The sequence below is a fragment of the Odontesthes bonariensis genome, chromosome 23 (genome assembly GCF_027942865.1).
Source record: "Odontesthes bonariensis isolate fOdoBon6 chromosome 23, fOdoBon6.hap1, whole genome shotgun sequence".
Taxonomy (NCBI): Eukaryota; Metazoa; Chordata; class Actinopteri; order Atheriniformes; family Atherinopsidae; genus Odontesthes; species Odontesthes bonariensis.
Genome location: NC_134528.1, coordinates 22,376,272 through 22,397,132, shown reverse-complemented (window position 1 = coordinate 22,397,132; position 20,861 = coordinate 22,376,272). Strand labels below are relative to the sequence as shown.

At 42.7% G+C, this 20,861-nt stretch overlaps 1 protein-coding gene across 1 annotated transcript; it reads left to right on the top strand.

The window, feature by feature from the left end:
• The first annotated feature begins 418 nt into the window (after positions 1-418).
• On the top strand, positions 419-20,026 carry frmpd2 (FERM and PDZ domain containing 2). The gene is given in 28 exon segments (XM_075457109.1): positions 419-539; positions 716-879; positions 1,013-1,078; positions 1,179-1,358; positions 1,507-1,582; positions 3,810-3,897; positions 5,619-5,775; positions 5,908-5,979; positions 6,111-6,285; positions 6,476-6,611; positions 8,586-8,724; positions 9,100-9,252; positions 10,414-10,599; positions 10,676-10,835; positions 10,998-11,193; positions 11,683-11,783; positions 11,990-12,070; positions 12,297-12,404; positions 12,628-12,744; positions 13,890-14,071; positions 14,207-14,305; positions 15,011-15,074; positions 15,077-15,103; positions 15,848-15,933; positions 17,029-17,224; positions 19,245-19,459; positions 19,838-19,904; positions 19,989-20,026. Coding segments are annotated over 28 exon segments (3,450 nt in total).
• The last annotated feature ends 835 nt before the right edge of the window (positions 20,027-20,861 follow it).

Below are 20,861 nucleotides of genomic sequence, written 5' to 3'. Positions count from 1 at the left end.
TACATTAAACAGACAATAGGTACTGGATTGGTTTCTCTTTAGCTCTCTTAAATCCCACTAAACCATAAGCTTACTGGTCTAACACTCTGATCTCCAAGTGTTCACTATGCCAGGTGTCTTTGGGATTCTAGTTAATTAGGGAACTAACTCTGTTTGATTGGAAATAGCAAACAGTACTTGCCACTGTGTCAACTTCTCTCGATCAGTTAATCACTCCATTTGAAAACATGGCAGGCTGGACAGCATATTGTGGAACAATAGAAAACAGATAAATGACCTACGTGCATATTGCCGAGTATATTTTGAAACTGAACACCTTAGTTTGTGAAACTGCAACAAAAGAGAGCTTATAACTATATTCGTGTGCATAATGCAACACTTGGATATACTTATGTGTGTCTCTGTGTATATCAGCAGGATGGGTACATTTGTGACCCTGGCAGAAGTCTTGGAGGCCCGGGGTTCACCGCTAGAGGAGGATGAAGTGTGGTGTCTGCTTCTCGCCACCACTGACGCCTTACTGGACATCTCCAAAAAAGGTGAGCCGTTATCAGCTGCCATTGAACCCATTTCCTTTTTTTTTTTTTTGCTTTAGGCAAAGGCTTTGGGGTTAAACAATGGCAACCAAACAGAAACGATGCAATCAGCTAAATAGCACATGAGAAAGTTGGCAAAACTTCTTGGTGACCGGTTTGTGGTCTACTCCCTTGTTTAGGTTCAGGTAACCTGTGCAATGTGCTGAGCCCAGGCTCAGTGCTGCTGTCAGCCAACGGAGGCCTGGCCTTCAAGAGCTGCATGCGATATGAAGACGTGGCCTCCTTCACAGCCCCTGAGGTCCAGCAGGGTCAATCTGCCTCCACCAGGGCTGCAGCTGAAAAGGTCGGAAAACTCTGGAAAGCTTCTGTGTAGTTCCCGAGGGCTGAAGCGGAAAGCAAATTCAATTCTTTTTGATTCTAATGACTCGTTTTTAGTAATTAATGTGTTAAACATTTAGTACGTATGTGTTCCTCAGATGGTTGTGTACTCACTGGGGATGACTCTTTATTGGTGCGTTGACTATCATCTACCTCAAAACCAGGTACATTCTTTCCCCTGCCAAATCTTGCTTACAGCCATTCTTTCATGTTTTCAGAAGTTGCACATAATCCATTTTGCTGTCGCCCGTGTTTTCTCCTCAGCCGGTCCAGGTGAGCCCCGAGCTGGAGGGTTTGCTGCTGAGCATGTGCGAGGACACAGTGGTGAGACGGACCGACCTGCTGACGGTGCAGGAGACCTGCGAGCTTCACCACAAGACCTCCATGCTGCCTCCTGCCGAGCGGCTCATTAGGCAGCTGGTCGAAGATGTCTACAGAAACTCAGTGAGTGGTGACTCATTTGTTTCATTTATTTTCTGCTGGTGAGGTGAGCTCAGGTTTGGTTTTCAGTAGTCCAGTTTGCTCTCATACTTGAGTTCTTTGAACACCATCTCTGCTTGTTTCTTTGAGCTGGACAGTGATGTCTTTGCAGGTTGATCATGTGTCCATGACTGAAAACGGATCCCAGCTAACAGACCGCAGTCAGGTGGTCAGAGACAGATTACACAGTAAGAAACTGATCGTATTTGCCAGAGGTAAAGTTTGACTTTTTTCAGGAATGTGCTTATTGGTTTTCTTGCCAAGAGATGAGGAGATCGATACCACTCTTATGTTTGCTCGCCAAGTAAAAATAAAAACCTGGTTCCTGGAAAAAGTCTAGTTGCTTGGGAGGCTAGAAAGTGAGCCCTCTTCTCATTTCATGTAGGACTTCAGTAAGCATTTCCCTGAGCTAATAGTCTCAGTTGCTTTTTTCATGTTGTTGAAATCTAACTTTGTTAGAATTAAGGTAGAAACATAAATTAAAAAGGTGATAATGATGAGCCTGAAATGTATTCAATGTAATTTTCATTAAACAACTCATTAAACAGAAGGCACACATGGATAAAAGAAGGAACGGAGGATAGTGTGTGCTGTTTTAATCATTTAAAAAAACTAACTCATCTAACAGCATCCCTAAAACATGTCTCTAACATGTCAAACAAGACTGTAGTGACTTTAAGTTAGCATTACCCAGCCTATAAGTGCAAACCACTAGCTCAAACAGAGCTACTTGGACAGAACACTAAGCAAGAGAGGAACAAAGAAAGGCAACGAATGTAGCACATGTCCTCTTAGAAGGTAGCATTATGTTTAATTTTCAAAGTAAAAAGCACATTTGCTGCACACATTTCCAAAGAAGTTAAAGAGGCAATAGCAAAATGCTAAACTGAAGATATCAGAACAGTAATTTACAAACCAGTGCGTAACTTTATAGTGAATGCATCCATCCTTTTTATTGAATTAAAGAGGAAACAGCTTAGTAAGCTAAGTCACTTAAATGGGCTGCAAATTGTCATATCTTGTTTCTTTAATTAGTGCATAAGCTGAAAAGCTGTGGCTAACTGTTTTCTTCTGCACCAAGTCTTTAAGCTGGGTTTAGCATCTCTTAAAGTCTAGTCATTTAATTGCCGGCAAATACATTAACATTATACTGTACATATGGACATAGTTAACAACGATAGGGAGCTTATGATTAAAATGACCAAAGCACACGGTTTGTGTGGTCAGGTACGCTACACAGAGCAACACTTCGTTTAGACGTCATACTGTATTCTCTATTACTTTGGGGCTGCTGTGGGCACTGACTCTGAACTCCAAGTTCAAGATTTTTTTATGTGTTTTTATGTTCAAACTTGAGGATCAACCTCTAAAATTATATCTCAGTCCATTTCCACTTTTCATAACCAAATGCTAGATTAACATATTTTGTCCACTGCAACCTAAAAAAAACATGTTTCTAATGAGTTTCAAGATTAAAATGCCTCTTTCTTATTAATATAGTGGCTTATAAAATCCACATAATATAATTATATAATAATGAACATCTGCTAAATGTATCTAGAAGTATTATAAAAGGGAATGGACTTTGCAGGAGATCAGATTTTAGCACAATACAAGAAATTATCTCATGCAATGAGCAGATTTTGCATTTGCCTGCATAATTTAATTACTATCAGTGAGATTCTTCTTCTCTCCTTTTGTCTCTCTCTATCTCTTGCCTCTTCCATTAGATTTGTCTTTTTTAGCAAAACAAAACAAAAACTAACCAGCCAACAATGGCACTTGGCTAAAGTAACAGGAGAGCAATCCTTATAAAATGGCACTTCTGTCCCAGCAAGTCCCTTCACATCCTCTATAAGTGCACTTAGCACTCATCATATGATGCATCAAAGTGCTTCAGAGTCAGAGTTAAGCTTTTGACACAGGCTAGCCGTTACACTCTTTTTCTAGTCTTTGTGTGAGAAGCAGTTGCAAATCTACCTGACTGCCTCATGTAGCTTATATACCACTATAATTTCTAACTGTAGACTGGTGGCAGCCTGTTAGCTCTGCATGATGAATGGAAGCAGAGACTCTGAACAATATTTGAAAAGTTCACAAATGAGTTAAAACATGTTTTATGACGCATGTCAGGTTTTTTTTCTCCATATGTGGACAATTTACTAAGAAATTGACATGTCATTTTTGCTTCCAGCCTTTATGCTAAGCTAAGCTAGTTTACGCTAATTAACTGCCAGTTGTAGCTTCATGCTCAGCACACAAATTAAGAAAATATCAATCCCTTCCCATTTAACTCTTTGCAAGAAAGCTAATAAGATGAAAAACTTTGGCGAACCACAACTTAGATTTTTGCAAACCCTCATGTTCAAAGTTTTAGTGCTTGTCAAGAAATTCCACACTCATTTTTTTTTTCAGGAGGTTCTTTTAGCAACTCGACATGGACGCTGAAGAAGAAGATCCCCAGAACACTCTCAGGAGCGTCTTATCCAGTTGATTCCACAGGGTATGAAGTCTAACTATATTTCATATATCTTAGAGCGGAGACTTTTGGAACCTAAAACAATGGGCCTCATGCAAGAAAATTTTCATATTTTCATTCTAAATTTCTCTTACTTTTTTCGTAAGGTCTCGTACGAACACGCCATGTCAGATTCAACAAACGCTCTTAACTTCGGAAAAAGTGTGTAAACGACCTGCGAATATGATGAATGCCATCCATGCATATTTAAGTGCATGTGCACGAGGATAGTAGATTTGCATACTCCACGCCCAAAATTATACCATATTAGGCTACGCTTCCTGTCTGCTGTGCCAGGAAGTGTTGAGTCATGAGAATGGCATCAAGGCGCAAAAAGAACAACTTTACGGGCTCTGAGACTGAAGTTCTGCTTTCACAGATCCAAAAAGGAAAATCTGTAATTTTTAGCAGTTTCAGAAGTGGAATTACGGGACCTGCTAAAGCCAAGAAATGGGAAGCAATTACAAATGCTGTTTATTCCGTGTCACCTGTTTGTAATGTCACTGAAATAAAAAATAAATGGTTTAACATGAAAATAAACGCTGTATCCAGACACACCCACCTGGCCTTCAGCTCTGTGCGCTCCACAACAGCACGAGTGCATCATTCGCATCGTATGCATTGCTCCGATTATGTTTGGCAGTCCAGCCATGGCATGAAAGTCCCTCTTAATTTGTACTTGTTGGACAGTGGTGTATGGAAATTTGATGTACCATGGGTGATAAACTGATGAGAATTTTGATGACCAAGGGGAGCACACGACTCACAGAGGACTGGGACACACCCGATCTGTCTCCAATCTCCCTCTGAAAGGTTCCCGTGGCCAAAAATCCAAGGATGGTGAGGACCTGGACGTGTGGTGAAATTGGGTTTGATCGTCGTGTTTCTCTCTGGAGTTGTGGCTCTAGCAAGCTGCATATTTGCAGCAGCACAGTCCTTGGCAATCTAAATCGCGATGTCAGCCATTCGTCTGTCTCCACATGGGTATCTACACGGTTTCTTCCAAGAGCCTGAGGCTAAGGCATCCAAAAGTAGAAAGTCAGCCGCTGGTTACACTTCGCATTGACCTTGTTATATACAGAGTCAAATTAACCTTCAGTGCATAATTTAAGTCAAACAGAATCATTTCAGCATAATTATGGGGTATAATGTATATATTTATTTATGTTTGCTTCAAAGTAATTAAATATACAATCCATTAGTCAAGCAAACTTGATTGGAACAACAGCGGACTATTTTACGAAACTCCTACGACAGCTCTGGATCACTCGTAAATTCTGTTCGTACCTGAAAGAAAACGTAAAATACGAAAAGATTGGTGAATGCGCCAATTCTCTTAAATCACTCGTACGCACGACTTAAGAACAAATCTGTGCGTACGAACGGTTCTTGCAATGAGGCCCAATGTCATAAACCCATTTACTCTTTTCGGTCATAGTACAAAGCAACTCACTGTGAAATCGTATTTTGTTTACTTGGCAGTCAACCAAATTCAAGTTAAACTTACTGGATCGCATGAAAAAAAAATAACAGTATGCAACAGTACAGAAAAAGAGACACACTACGAAAGACGGACCAACTCTGAACTACAGCATCTCAGAAAGTTTCTCCCAGTAAAATATATTGCCTACTGTTTGGTCACGAGTCATTGTCTTAGTGACAGGTCTCGCCTTCCATCAGACTGAGAATAGACTCACTTTCCTCAGGATTCCCTTCGGAGGTCGACTCAGGGAGAGTTACACCAGCTGCCAGCACCTGAACCGCAGCCACTGTAGTCCATGCATGGATGGTAATCAGAACGCCAACTCAAGATCCCTCACACAGTTTGAGTCCACGTTGAGTCTGAATGACAAGAAACTGAAGGTGAGATGGGTTTATATGTGTTGTTTAGGGTATTTAAAATACCACAATGTTAACAAATCTATCCAAATGTCCTGTTCAGAACTCATGATGGCTGAGTTTCTATCTCCCTAATACTTTCACTTTCTGTTGCAGGACATGGGTCCTGAGTTTATTAGAGTATTAGATGAGCCTGTGGTTGTCTTGGAGCTGCCTGGATCCATACTAGTGAGTAAATGGCAAAAGAAAAGTCCTTGTGACAATTTGGCGGGGTTAAATTTACTCTTTAATTTGCCTGTTTATCTATAGTTACACTCTTTAATAGTATACTTTGCACAACCTGTTGTCCCGCTTCACAGTCGAGGAAGGGGAAATCTCCAACCACCCACAGAGAGCTTAGTGTGGTGATGCCAAACGGCCAGAGCATTCTGGTCAAGTGTGAAGAGAAATCCAGAGGACGAGACGTCTTTGACATGATTGTGGCTCATTCAAACCTTGTGGAACATTTCTACTTTGGCCTTGCTTATATTGATGGTAAAAGACTTTTAAAATAATGACTGAGTGAGTGTGTAGAGTATCATAAGGTCAACATGTTTACAGGACATTGCTGAGAACAACTATAAGTGGATATGATAACTTGTATGGGACTTTGTGACACGATGGTTTCATTCCTTAACAAGTCTCTTAGAATTTTCCTCTGGTCTTTTCTTTGTTCTCTGGTCAGATAATGAGTTTTTCTTTGTGGACAATGATACCAAGATTTCCAAAGTCGCTCCCGATACTTGGAAGAAAGTGCCTGCAACCACCTTTGTCCTTTTCTTCAGGATAAAATTCTTTGTCAACGACATCGCTCTCCTTTTGTAAGTTTTCCTCGACCTTTTTCAAGAGGGGTGGGGCTGAATGTTTGATTCCAGGAATCTGAGTTCTTCTGGGTAGCCTTTATTTACTGGAGCTAAGTTATTGAGGAAACAATGGGCCTCATGCAACAACCCGTTCGTACGAACAGATTTGTTCTTAAGTCGTGCGTACGAGTGATTTAAGAGAATTTGCGCATTCACCAATTTTTTCGTACTTCACGTTTTCTTTCGGGTACGAATACAATTTACAAGTGATCCAAGACCTGTTGTAGGAGTTTCGTAAAATAGTCCGCTGTTATTCAAATCAAGTTTGCTTGACTAATGGATTGTATATTTGATTACTTTGAAGCAAACATAAATAAATATATACATTATACCCCATAATGATGCTGACATGATTCTCTTTGACTTAAATTATGCACTAATTGAAGGTTAATTTGACTCTGTATATAAGAAGGTCAATGGGAAGCGTAACCAGTGGCTGACTTTCTACTTTTGGATGCCTTAGCGTGTCAGGCTCTTGGTAAGACCGTGTAAATATCCTTGCGTAGGCAGACAAATGGCTGACATTGCGATTTAGATTGCCAAGGACTGTGCTGCTGCAAATATGCAGCTTGCTAGAGCCACAACTCCAGAGAGAAACACGACGATTATACCTAATTCCACGACACGTCCAGGTCCTCACCACCCTTGGATTTTTAGCTACAGGAACCTTTCAGAGGGAGATAGGAGTCGTGCGCTCCCCTTGGTCATAAAAATTCTCATCAGTTTATCACCCACGATACATCAAATTCCCATGCACCACTGTCCAACAAGTACAAATTAAGTGGGACTTTCATGCCATGGCTGAGCTGCCAAACTTAATCGGAGCAATAGACTGCACACATGTACGCATCAAAGCCTGTGCACTGAGCTGAAGGTCAGGTGGGTGTGTCTCGATATAGCGGGGGGGGGGGCAAACTGCTCTATAGCCCAGAGAAGGCCAGATTATTCTGGCATGCTGCGTTTTGCACAATATTACCATGAATGAGGGTCTCCCACTACCTGAACCAGCCCAGGCAGACCAGAAGCTGTGGTGCCAGAAGAGCCCCCTCATGGACCACCCCATCAAAGTGCCATCATGATGAGGCAATAACTGATTGCACGGCTTTAGTTGCAGTCATCGAGCCCATTTTCAAGCCATTTTCATATCAAACAGTTTCTTCTTTATTTCGGTGACATTTCGAACTGCAGGTGACACGGAATAAACAGCACTTGTAATAAGTTCCCATTTCTTCGCTTTAGCAGGTCCCGTAATTCCACTGCTGACACTGCTAAAAATGTCCTTTTTGGATCTCTGAAAGCAGAAATTCAATCTCAGAGCCCGTAAAGTTATTATTTTCGTGCCTTGATGACATTCTCATGACTCAACACTCAACACTTCCTGGCACAGGAGTGAGGAAGCACTGCTTTATATTGTATTATTTTGGGCGTGGAGTATGCAAATTTACTATCCTCGTGCACGTGCACCTAAATACGCACTGGTGGCATTCATCATTTACGCAGGTCGTTTACACACTTTTTCCGAAGTTAAGAGCGCTTGTTGAATCTGACGTGGCGTGTTCGTACGAGACCTTCGTACGAAAAAAGTGAGAGAAATTTAGAGTAAAAATACGAAAATGTTCTTGCATGAGGCCCAATGTCTTCTGATGGCTCTCAGAAGAAAGGTTGACCAACGCTAATTTTCTCCGTTTAAGTCAGAAACTGCTCAGATAACGCCTGGGATCAGTATTACGGCTAACGCCATTAAGCCACCCCTGTTTGCCTTCTGACATTTTCAGCTCAAATCAGTTGCTACAGTTGTCAAGATGCCATCTATGTATGCTGGCGTGGCACTCCCGATGACCGCCTTGTTTTCTTCTCCTGATTGCAATATAATTAACTCCCTGTCATGAGACAAGTAACGAGTACCCAAATGTGTGCGATCTTCTCCATCAGGCACAAACAGACCCGTCATCAGTATTACCTCCAGCTCAGGAGAGACCTTTTAGATGACAGGCTGTCCTGCCATGAGGAGACTGCTCTGTACCTGGGAGGTCTGGCCCTGCAGACAGAGTATGGAGACTGCATGCCTGAGGTTGTGCATTCAAAGCAAAAATAAAAGTTCAAGTTGAGTGTCTCACAAGAGATGAAATTTAAAGAAGTATAGTGAAAACTGGCGTGATAATGGTTAGGAAATCCTTCCTGTTGATCCCTAGAATGTTATATCATACCCTCCATTAATATCTTATGATATGGGAATGTAGTTTCCAAACTTGACATATGACATTGGTAAGGATAATTTTCTTTGATTGGACTAAGCTCTTCTACAGCCAAAGAGGAGGCACTTTTTCAATGCAGACTACATTTCCCACGAGCCCACGTTCTATTAAAAGCTTGTGTTTCAACATCAAAAGCATGTTCTAAAACTGTTAAATTTAAGATGTGTTGTTTAAAATTCTGTTCTGTTTAGGTGTACGGTAGGAATTACTACCGGCCTGATCAGTATGTCTCCAAGAGTGTCATGGAGAAACGTGCCTTGCCTTGCATTCAAGGGGAGCTGCTGCGACTTCACGCCAACAACGCTCAGATGCTCACAGATGAATCAGAGCTTGAATTCCTAAAGGTTGAAAAATAGTCCTGATTTTGACTTTTGACAAGATCCTGCATCTGTTGTCCGATCTCAATTCCAAAGCGTTGGGACCCTGTTTAAAATGTAACTAAAGCACTTCTCAAAATCCAATGTTTCATTCACAACAGAACATCGAGGACATATCATATGATACCGTGTGACATTTTACTGTTTCAGGGAAATGTCAGCTCACCTTGGATTTGATGGCAGCCTCAGATCAGGGTCATGTTTACCACTGTGCAGCATCACCTCTTCTTTTAACAGCAGTCTGTAAATGTCTGAGTACTGAGGAGCATTTCATGATGTGCCAAATGTTTTCAGTTGGTCAAAGATGTGGACTGCAGGCAATCCAGATTTTTTGTAGACAAATGAAACTTTCTTCTGAGAGACTCTGCCTCTCTAAGGTGCTCTTTTTATACCCGATTTTTATCATGTTCCCAACCGGTTGCTAGTTAAAGCAATACAATGTAACATTTCTACCTTAAAATAACAGTTTGAAAAAAATTGTGCGGCCAGAATGAGTTTTAATATTACGATTGGCCTGTCTCCTATGCCCTTCGGGGGTCTGAGTTGGAATGACTGCGCTATGTAACTTTGCTGGACCGGCCCGGGAGCTGAGCGGAAGTACTTCGACTTGCTTTCTGGCACACCTACCGCAAAAACAAATAGACCCCTCTCACGCTCCCAGGTATAAGGCTAAGCTAGCGCAACATTGTCAGTACGATCATCATGGCAGAGGCACCGAAGAAACAGAAGAAGACGTTGACTGATGAAGCAAGGAAGAGAAAGAGATTTACGACAGTGTCTTAACCGTACATAACCTCCAAGCCTGTAAGGGGGAGCGCCATAATGGGCTTTTTGAGAAGTTACATAGTATTGTTTTAAGTTAACTAGCTGCAATGTGTTTAACAAACGGCCTCTGTTTAGCTCTATTTACTTTCCCAGCCTTTCTGTCCACTTCTTTATGAGACGCATTGGCTCCATCATATTCAAGATAAGCTAATATTTTTCACGAAATTTTCCTGCTTTCCATGTTCTGCTGTGAATAAAATGTTGGTTTGTGAGATTTGCAGGATTTCTACACAAGCATCCCAACCTTTTTTTTGGAATTAGGATCGTATATAACCACGATTACTATTCTGTTTACCCCTGTAGGTGTGTCAGCAGCTGCCTGAGTATGGAGTCCTGTTCCACCGTGTGATGCAGGAGAAAAAGCCTTCAGACGGAGAGATCATCCTCGGGGTTTGTGCCAAAGGTGTCATCGTCTATGATGTTAAGGACGGCGGCAGAACCACCGCTCAAAATTTCTACTGGAGGGAAACGGCAACTATCTCCTCCAATGTGAGCCTGTTGTAGGAAGTTATTCACCGGATTTTGCTTTCGGGCCCTAAAAAGTCTTCCCTCGTGTTTTTTGCAGAGGCGTAAATTTGTAATAGAGTGCCGAGGCAGCAAGAAGAAGTACACCTTCGTCACAGAGAGGTCCAAGATAGCCAAATACCTGTGCAACCTCTGCTCAGCTCAGCACAAGTTTAACAATGAGATGCATTCCCGCCAGCTAAGCCACAGCCTTGTCTCAGGTAGGTTACTGAAACCTTACTGTTGTGAAGCCTGTCTTCTGAGGCGCAAATGTCAGCCGTCAGCCTCCTGTACAGTTCATCAGATCTCCCGTTCTGCTAGTTGGCAGATCCCCTTGCTCATACTTACCATTTACTTATGATCATTCCTCCGTCCTTGTCCAGAGGACAACATTGTGCAGTATGCGGCGGTGTGCCGTGCTCAGAGCAGCAAGCTCAAGTCTCTCTCGTGTTCTGAGACGCCGCAAGATGACAGCGGTCTGACCACACCTCAGGAAGAGTCCTTGACCAAACTGTGTGATGACGTCGCAGCCAGAATCGAGGCCCGAGTAAAACATCACAGGTATTTAGTTGTCCAGCTGTTTTCGTCAGCACAACTCTGTGTTCAAAACACAGATGAACCAATGAATGTTACCACTTAAATAATGCTGGTTGTCTTGTAAAGATTGTGAGTTTCAAGCTGTGGAATATGTTAGATCATAAGTGCAGTAGAAATGGGCAGGTGTTAGAACCCTGAGTGACATTTACAGTTTGTAGGGACAGATCACACACCAGAGACATGTTGTGAACATTTTCCAACTCCTAAGTCACAGGATCTGCCTCTAACATCTCAGTGATACACATTACCACAGGACACCTTCGGAGGTCCATGCCACGTTGGAGTAAAACAGGAAGTGACAAACTAAAAATCACAAATCACGACACAAACTATTGCTGCTGAAAAACAGTTCTTACCCCGCCTCGAGTATCAGTTCCGGATAGCGTGAAAAGCACAAAAATAACGAAGGCCTTTATGAAATAACTGTAATTAATTTTAACAGTTTTCCCCCTGGATGTGTTTGCTTTGCAGTACCTATTCCAGCAGCCTGCGCAGCAGCACTAGTATCCGTTCCCCGGCATGCTCTCCAAAGATTGGATCTGAAGCTCAGTCTGGCTCCCCAGCAGCCAGAGGTACAACATGACCGAGCATGCAGCTCTCTGCTTCCACAGCTAACAATCTACATACATGGTTCACCTTACGTGCTCCGGTGCTGCTACCGAGGACAGCATGTAGTCCCCCCCCCCCCCCCCCCCCCCCCCCCCCCCCAAAGCATCTCAATGTGGAAAACAGTTTGCTACCATAAGTTAACGGTGTTATTCAACTGTATGACTCGCAGAAACTCCACCTAAACTGGGGGCATCATCAGAGAGAGAAGTCATATGTGTTTCCTTAAAGAAAGACCCAAAACTTGGCGTGGGTAAGACTATCACTGCTTCTATATGTGGATGGCATAGTATCATAATACCCGCTCTGCTTCATATTTAGACTGTATTTGCGCTGTCTACACTGATTGATTTTTGACTGGCATTTCATGGTGAAACACAATAAGGGCATGTTAAGAAAAATCACAGCACTGTGACTTGTTTGAACACGACAGTCAAAAGGTGCATAGTTTAGTAAGTTTCTGATTTATGTCCATACAGGCATGGTGATAGTTGGAGAGGAGACAGTAGGGCGGTATGACTTGGGCATCTATATTGCCTCCATAGTGCCTGGTGGACCCGCTGATAAGGATGGACGCATCAGAGCAGGTAGAGACTCACATGAGATTCACTTTAATACATGACTTTGTTTTTCCACTGAAGAATAAATTATTTATTTCCGTGTAGCTTCAAATAATTTTGGTGCAAACTTGGACACGGGTGTACTCGCACGGTGCTTGTCCCTGGAATGCAGTGTAAAAAAAAAAAAAAAGAAAACAGAAAAAAAAGTATCAGAATATTGCAAAAATTGCCTTTCCCCATCGCTTTTTAGGCGGTCGCCTGATCTCTCTGAACCACGTCAGCCTGGAGGGCGTCACTTTCAACGAAGCGGCGGATGTCATGCAGAGCAGCCCAGAGGAGGTCCAGCTCATCGTCTCACAGCCGAAAGGTGCTCTGTGCGGACGCGTGTGGCTATGAGTGGGATGGTGTTGTGGCTGCGCCTTCTTTTCTTTGGACTGTCATGTTGTTCAATGCATAATTAGCCTATTCTACTGATTCACCTGCTCTCTTTTTAAAAGATGTAAAAGTTTCATTGTTTCTCAGTGGTGAATGATACTTTTTTCTTTATATTGTAGCCCCGAGAGAACTGTTTCATTGCCTTTTGTACAGTTCAGTTCAATCCCAAAACGCCAGTTTGTAATGACTAACCTTCCCCTAAAGGTTCAAATCAGTTCCAGCCTCGATTCTCATGTTTTAGTTTGTGTGTGTGTGTGTGTGTGTTAAATATGCTATTCTGAAACTGAGAAAAACGTGCTAACAGAAAGTAGTGTCCTTTACACTTCCCCTTATCTTTAAAATACTAAAAATACAGAAATAAAATTCTAATAAATAACTGTAACATTTCTTCACACGTCTCTTAGATTGAGATGGATTCAAATAAACTGATTGAGATACATTTAATAAAATAGATATAGCTTAGGTGTCAGTTAGCTAGGGTAGCCAACCGTCCCTTGAAAAACGGAATCGTCCCGTATTTAGAAACAAAAGCACCGTACTAAATACGGGACGATATATAATAAGCTACTCTTATGTTAACCTTAACCTAGCTTGTGTGCTCGCACTTAGGAACGACGGTTGCACATAAAACAATTGTCCTTTAAGAGTGAGTGACGATGTCTGTCTGAAATTCTTTCAGCCTCAGAAAAATGACTAGAATTTGAAAAATGTGCTTTTGCGCTCCAATCCTAAAGTTAGAGGATATTTATATTTAAAACGAAACAAAAACTAGCAACTGGTTAGCTTAGCTTTACACAAACACTGGAAAGTATATGAAAATTGCTATTGGCTATGTGTAAAGATGGCAAAGTGCACTTTCATGAGTTCCATTACGTGTGTGTGTATACGTAAAACTATAAAACTAAGGACCCAATAGCATTCTTTTTTTTCTTACAGCAAGCTTTGTGCTAAAGCAGGTCTACAAGTCTGCTGTTTTGACCTTCAAGCAAATATGAGAATGGCACCAATCTACTGTGTATTAAATACTGACAGCAATAACAGAACTGATTCTTGCAGGGTTTTTTTCCGCCCCTGCAGTTCCCATCAGTCCCAACACTATGCGTTCTCCTATGCTGCGAAAGTATGAGTCCCAAACGACGCTCATTACGGACGCACGGTCAAGAGACGACAGCCTTGAGGAGATTGCTGCAGTCGTAATGACGCCAAAGACCAGCAACAGGCTGAACGTGCCCCGCGAAGTACGAGTCCCCAGTACACAGGTAGGGTCGTAAAGATGTTAATCTTAATAGTTTTCTTAATCAATTCAGGTGGTGTATATGGGTGCTTTGGCCTCTTCATGCTGTAAGACAGACTCAATACTCAGGTATTTTTTTCGATGTCTACACCGGCCATAGGACAGCTGCCCTCAGTCCCCCTCACTGAACTGCGTGAGGCCGGAAGAGATTGCTGTGGCGCTGAGGAAGATATCAGGAAATCTGGGCATCAGCATCTCTGTGAGTTTTTGACAGACGTGGCCCCCACACAAAGACAAGTGAATGTTTGAATGTTTGAGCCCAAAATCACAAGTTTTAAAGATGTCTGGCATTGCAATTGTTCTGGTTTTGGTATCGGCTTGCAAAAAAACCTTTTATCCATCCAGCTGATATGTTTACAATTCAAGACTCTGATTTGAACATGAGGGAATGAACAGTCAGGGAGGATAACTGGCACAGTGAGTCATCTCCAGCAGTAGGGTCATGAGGTATGTTAGACTCAAGCTGATTAACATTTGTGATTCTGACAGGATTAGAGAGACACAGTAAGAGTTACCTCACTCACACAAACTACTGTGGAAAAAAAAAAGAAATACCACAGTGTAAAATGAAGTGTTTCTTAATCTTAAGGTCTATTCTCCATTGTAAATGGCTTAATTATCAGTAAGCCAGTAGTCACAGACTATAATCCACTTTATGTCAACCTAAGTTTGACAATCTAACATTCTTTTGGATAGTTTAATTTGTCAGATGAATGTGGCATAGTACTGAAAGTATGAGTCTAAGCAGTACACAGGAGGGAATGAAAACAGTCAGGTCGCTTTAAATTTACTCTGGCCTGGCACTTGAGATGATACGAGCACCCTGAGCAACATCTTTCTCAGTATATCACCAATAGTATCGCTATGTTGGGAATGAAAGTTGAACATCCGTTTGATTGGATAGGGTGGCGTAAACACTAACCCTCCCAATGGAAGAATCTTCATCAAGAGCCTCGTTCCAGGGGAGCCGCTGAGAGAGATGGACGTTTACATTCAGGTAGTAAAGTTCAGTGTATGTGGAAGAAATGTAACAGTTTGCATATGTGTTCTTTAGTACTGACTGAATTGGACAGTGAGAAACATTCAGGAATAGAATACTTTAAAGTAATACTATGTAACTTCTCAAAAAGCCCATTATGGAGCTCCCCCTTACAGGCAACTCTAGTCCGGTCACTTGCTTTGTCGGCCTCTCTCTTTCTCTTCCTTGCTTCATCAGTTAACGTCTTCTTCTGTTTCTTCGGTGCCTCTGCCATGATGATCGTACTGACAATGTTGCGCTAGCTTAGCCTTATACCTGGGAGCGTGAGAGGGGTCTATTTGTTTTTGCGGTAGGTGTGCCAGAAAGCAAGTCGAAGTACTTCCGCTCAGCTCCCGGGCCGGTCCAGCAAAGTTGCATAGCGCAGTTTTTCCAACTCAGACCCCCGAAGGGCATAGGAGACAGGCCAATCGTAATATTAAAACTCATTCTAGCCGCACAATTTTTTTCAAACTGTTATTTTAAGGTAGAAATGTTACATAGTATTGCTTTGAGTAAAATAAGGCCTCCGGTTTTTTTTTGTAAGCTGGGAAAATGACACAAATGGCAAATTGCGGGCGCCATGAAGGAGTTATAACTTGAATATTACACGTGACATTTGCACGATAAAAAGGGGAATCGGCAAGAAACCCAATATGAGATACAGGTTATACTTGTCGTTTCATAACTCTGAAATGTCTATTTGTCCCAATGCTTTTTTCACAGGTGATAGACTTCTGGAAGTGGATGGAGTTAACTTCCATGGCTTTACCTACCAGCAAGCTGTGGAGTGTCTGAGTAAAACTGGGGAGGTAAAGCACAGCGTATGACCAACGTGCCTATATGTGCGGAAGATGATGATGAGCTGTTAGCTGTGCCAAGGGTGTGGACTTTTTTCATGTTAATGTTAGCAAGCACTGTTGGATAAATCGTTCAATTATGTTCATGGTCCCCGGAGGATGAGTTTCCCATGTCCACTTTTGCACAACACCTATGTGACGTAAAACCTCAATTCCAAAAAAGTTGGTATGCCTTGTAAAAGGTATATATACAACCACGATCCAATGATTTGCAGATGTCAATCAACAATTTTTCATTCACAATGGTACATAGGAAACACATCAAATGATGAAAGTGAGACACTTTATATTTAATGAAAAATATTAGCTCATATTGGATGGGGTGGCAGCACAAAATCTCCAAAAAGTTGGGACGGGGCCATCGTTAACACTGCATCACATCCCCTCTTCTTTCAACAACAGTCTGAAAACATCCGGGAACTGAGGAGACCAGCTGCTGGACCTTTGGGAGAAATGTTGTCCCCATATTTTTTACTCATATAGGATCGAAGTTGCTCAACAGTCCTGGGGATTATTAGACATATATCATGATTCATGATGTGCCAAAAGTTTTTAACTGGAGAAAGCTTTAGACGGAAAGTCAGTCCAGTACTTGGACTCTGATGGTGCTGTCAAAGATGCACCATGTGGTTGAGCATCGTCTTGCTGAAATATGCAAGGCCTTCCCTGGAAAAGACATTGTCTGGATGGGAAAATGTGTTGCTCTGAAACCTTAATATACCTTTCAGTATTTCTGGTGCCCTTTTTAGATCTGCAAGTTGCCAGTTCATTAGAAACTATGCACCCCCATACTGAAACTGAACGCTGATAACAAGCCAGGCCATGGCCCCTCTCCTCTTTAGTTTGGAGGAAGCCGTGTCCGTGATTTCCAAAAAGAATTTAAAAGTTTGACCAGTCAAACCACAAAATAGTTTTCAACTTCGTTTCAGTTAATTTTAAATGATGTTCACACATGGCTTCTTCTTCTTTGAGCTTTAAGCTGCACTCACAACTCTCAATTTTCCGTCTCATTCTGGTCCGCTCCACTTCCCCTTCCCGCTTTTTTAGGTAGTCTACTTGGTGGTGGAGCGGGCATCCGTCGACCTACCCAAGGTTTCTCTCAGCGGTGACACCAACAGCAGTGTGTCCAATCAGAGCCTCAGTCCAGTTACCAGCCATCCGAGACTCAACAGCTGCTCGTCCGTCAATACTCCCCCCAGCACGATATCTCACCGATCCAGATTCTACAGCTTTGTTACTGATGGTAGGACACCTTAGCACAGGTTCAGACCTGTGAACTTAAACACACAAAACACATTTATTCAGGTGCCTCAAAAGTAAAGGACCCATTTGTTGCCAAAACTTTTTTTTTTTCCACCCACATAAGCACAAGTGCTTAGCAACTCAAAATGTTCACCACATCACACTAGTGAGGGAAATCCTGATTGAGGGAACCCCAAACTCCTGACTAGGCGGCAGGGCTAGTCTGACTGCTTCAAGGTGAACTGCACTTCATCTTGATGTACCTTACCGACCCTGACTTCCCTCTTCTTATCCCCCTGGCTTCCCTTATCCTTTGACCAGTCTATTTATATCCATCTTACCACGCCTACTCCTCTGAAAAGCAGACAGGTGGATCACATTTGGTCCCTTTTGGGAGGCGATGTTCGAGAATCTTTTTTACTCGTCTTATGTGGTTCCACTTTACTTATAGAGAGGGCGTTAAACAGATTTCACAGGTCCTTTTTGTTACACCAACGAAGACTAAAGAGGACAAAATATCATTGTAAAAACTTCATGGCTTCAGGTCCGACTGCGCTCTGGTTCTAAATGAATGGCTAGGTGTGCCCCAACCTGTGACCGGTGCCGTACAACCTTCCATACATTTCTTTTATTTTCGCACCCCGATTTCGACCACACCATCCTTTTATGACGAGTGCCGAAGGTGGAGTCGGTGTGGTGCTCTGTGAGCAGCAGTAGCACGGACACCAACATCGTGAAGATGTTCCAGCTAAAATCTGTACATGGACGGCTTATTCCACGTCCAAACCAACCAAACCAACGTTCTCTAAATAAGACCAGTCCATTGTAAGAAAAAAACGCCGACCTCTGCAGAACTTTTCCTGAAGTGCAACATAAGCCTTTTAGCACCTCTGAATTGTTAAAAAAAACAACATATTTTTGTTTAGACCAGTGGTCTCAAAGTGATCCGTAAAAAGGGCCGGTGTGGCTGCAGGTTTTTGTTCCAACCCTGCAGCAGCACAGCTGACTTATTTCATTCAATCAACTGAACTGGTTAAGACCTTCAGTGCAGACAGTTCAGCTGATTGAATGAAACAAGTCGGCTGTGCTGCTGCAGGGTTGGAACAAAAACCTGCAGCCACACCGGCCCTTTCATGGATCAGTTTGAGACCCCTGGTTTAGACTGTACACTTACAAAAAAAAAACAACCCAAACTCCTTCCAGCCTTTCTGCTTTAATAATCTAAGCTAAGCTAAGTTAAACTGAGCTAACCAGCTGATGTGACAGATGTGAGAGTGACGGGGACTGTGACAGCTCTCCTCTCTTAATTTCCACCCTCAGGAATTTGGATTTGGAATTAGCAAAATCACTTTACGAACCGGTCCAGGTTGTGTTATTTCTGACCCATCCGCGTGTGGAGTGGCAAGAATATAAGATTAGACTGTGAGTTCGTCATTTATTGGAAACCGTGTGGGATTTTTTATATCCAAAGGAGATGATTTTGAAGGCGTCGTTGCGGTCAAACGTACGCATTGGTTGGAAATAACACGTAGACTCTTGAGCTCGTTCTGAAAACTTTGTGAGCCACAACAGTAGCTGCCAATCCCTCGTAGCGCCCTGCTCAGATACCCCAGGACCTCCTACCTGTGGAGCAGAAGCCGTCAGTGCCACATTTACAAGAACACAGGTGTTAGATATAAAAAAAAAAAAAAAAAACACTCCGGATCACCTGAATGACGATTAACAAATTGGTGACCAAAAATGAATGAATTCATTTTCTAGTTTGTCACTAAACTCACAAACTCTGCACTGTGGGGGTTGAAGGATCATTTAGTTGCTTTGAAAATAAGTAAATAGAAAAAAAAAATTATTAAAAAGGGTCAACTATCTGCTTCCTCCCCTGCTGGCCTCCCATTTGCCTCTTCTTTCCAACCTGAATTACCTCCTGGCCTCCATACGTCTGCACCATGTTTGACCTAATTGTTTGACCTAATCGTTGTCTCTTTGATGTCCCTACCCTCCTGGCTCCAAACCCCCCCAAGAAAACACCCAGGAAGTGACTTTGATTAAGAGTGCCAATGGCCTGGGGTTTAGTTTTCTGATGTGCGAGCTGGATCCTCCCACTCGGGACTTTGGAAGCCTGGTCCGGATAAAGGAGCTTTTCCCCGGCCAGCCCGCAGAGCAGAGCGGCAGAATACAGGAGGGAGATGTTCTGTTAGCCATCAACGGCCAGTCACTCAAGGAGCTGTCCTACCCAGTATGTGCAGAATGAGGTTTATTCATCATTTATGCCATAAATAATCTTCTAATGATCTTAGAGGACATAAGATATTTTCATCCACCTCTTAATTATGGATTATTATGCTGTTATATGATTACATGTAATTACTTCAGGATTGATTAGTATTGCATTAGTGCTCTATAGATATAATTGATTAACTATACTGTGGATGTATCTCATTGTTTCCTTTTACTTGAGATCCTGAGTTTTTCTTCTCATGTGATGCTTTTATTGTCGTTTGAAGTTTTTTTTCTCTCACCGTGACTCTTTTGTCTTTAAAATAATGATTAAGATCCTATACGGGAGAGCGCGCATCCTGATTTTCTGATCGTTGTTTTACTTCCCCGCCTGCAGAAAGTGCTAAAGCTGTTCAAGACTTCACCACCTGATGTTCGACTGACTCTCTGTCGACCAGCACCGGGTAAACACGCACAGATATGCGGTCTTGTACGCACATAAAGGTGGTTGCTTGTGCTGATCCGCCTCCCTCGTCCGTGCCCCGCAGGGATTCTTCCTTCCGTGGACCAGTTCACTGGCACATGAGTGATGCCCCAGAGTTCTACAGCGCCCAGCATCAGTGGATGTTCAGAGGCAACAGCGTGCTCTCTGATGACGCAGGAAGTGGGGATAGAGACTGATGGGAGCACGGCTGATAAAGCTGTTCTGATCAGTTGACAGGTGCATTAAGCCGATCTTATCAGCGGACTCCAGCGCAGCAGAAAGGTCAGCGGTGCTCCCCAACATGCTCTAATGTGACTGGACAGAACACAGTGCAGCTCGACCCCATCGATAGACAGCTAGTTAGAAGCCAACCCCTTTCTTGCTCCCAGCTCTTCACTTGCTGACGCTGAGTTGGGAGACAACGGCGTCAGTTCCGAAAGGAATCCCAAAGTTCTGCTTTTAGACATGTAGGGTTTAATGTGGAGCCCGTCTCAGCTGGGTACACCCTGGCCACACAGAGACAAACGAGACAGACAACCATGCATACTCACACTCACTCCTACAATCAATTTAAGATCACTAATTGGCCCAACATTTTGCTGTGGGAGGAAGTCGGAGTGCCCGTGTATGCACAGGGAGACCCAGCCAAGGCCCAAACCAGGAATCTTTTCTTTAGTTTTTTTGTGACGAGAGTGGGAATTGAACTGCCAACCTTCCGATAATTGACCTTCTCTAACCACTGAGCCACGGCCGCCCAAATATCTGTACCCAACGTGGGCGTTACAGTCGCATAGGGTTCTCCATATGGATAGATCTTTGACACAACATAGATGCTGTATCAAGACATGATGTGATTTAGTTTGACTGGTACTGATGTTTGTTTTGTTCAGATTTCCTGTAACTATTCAAGTCAAACTTAACAGTGAAGCTTTGTCCT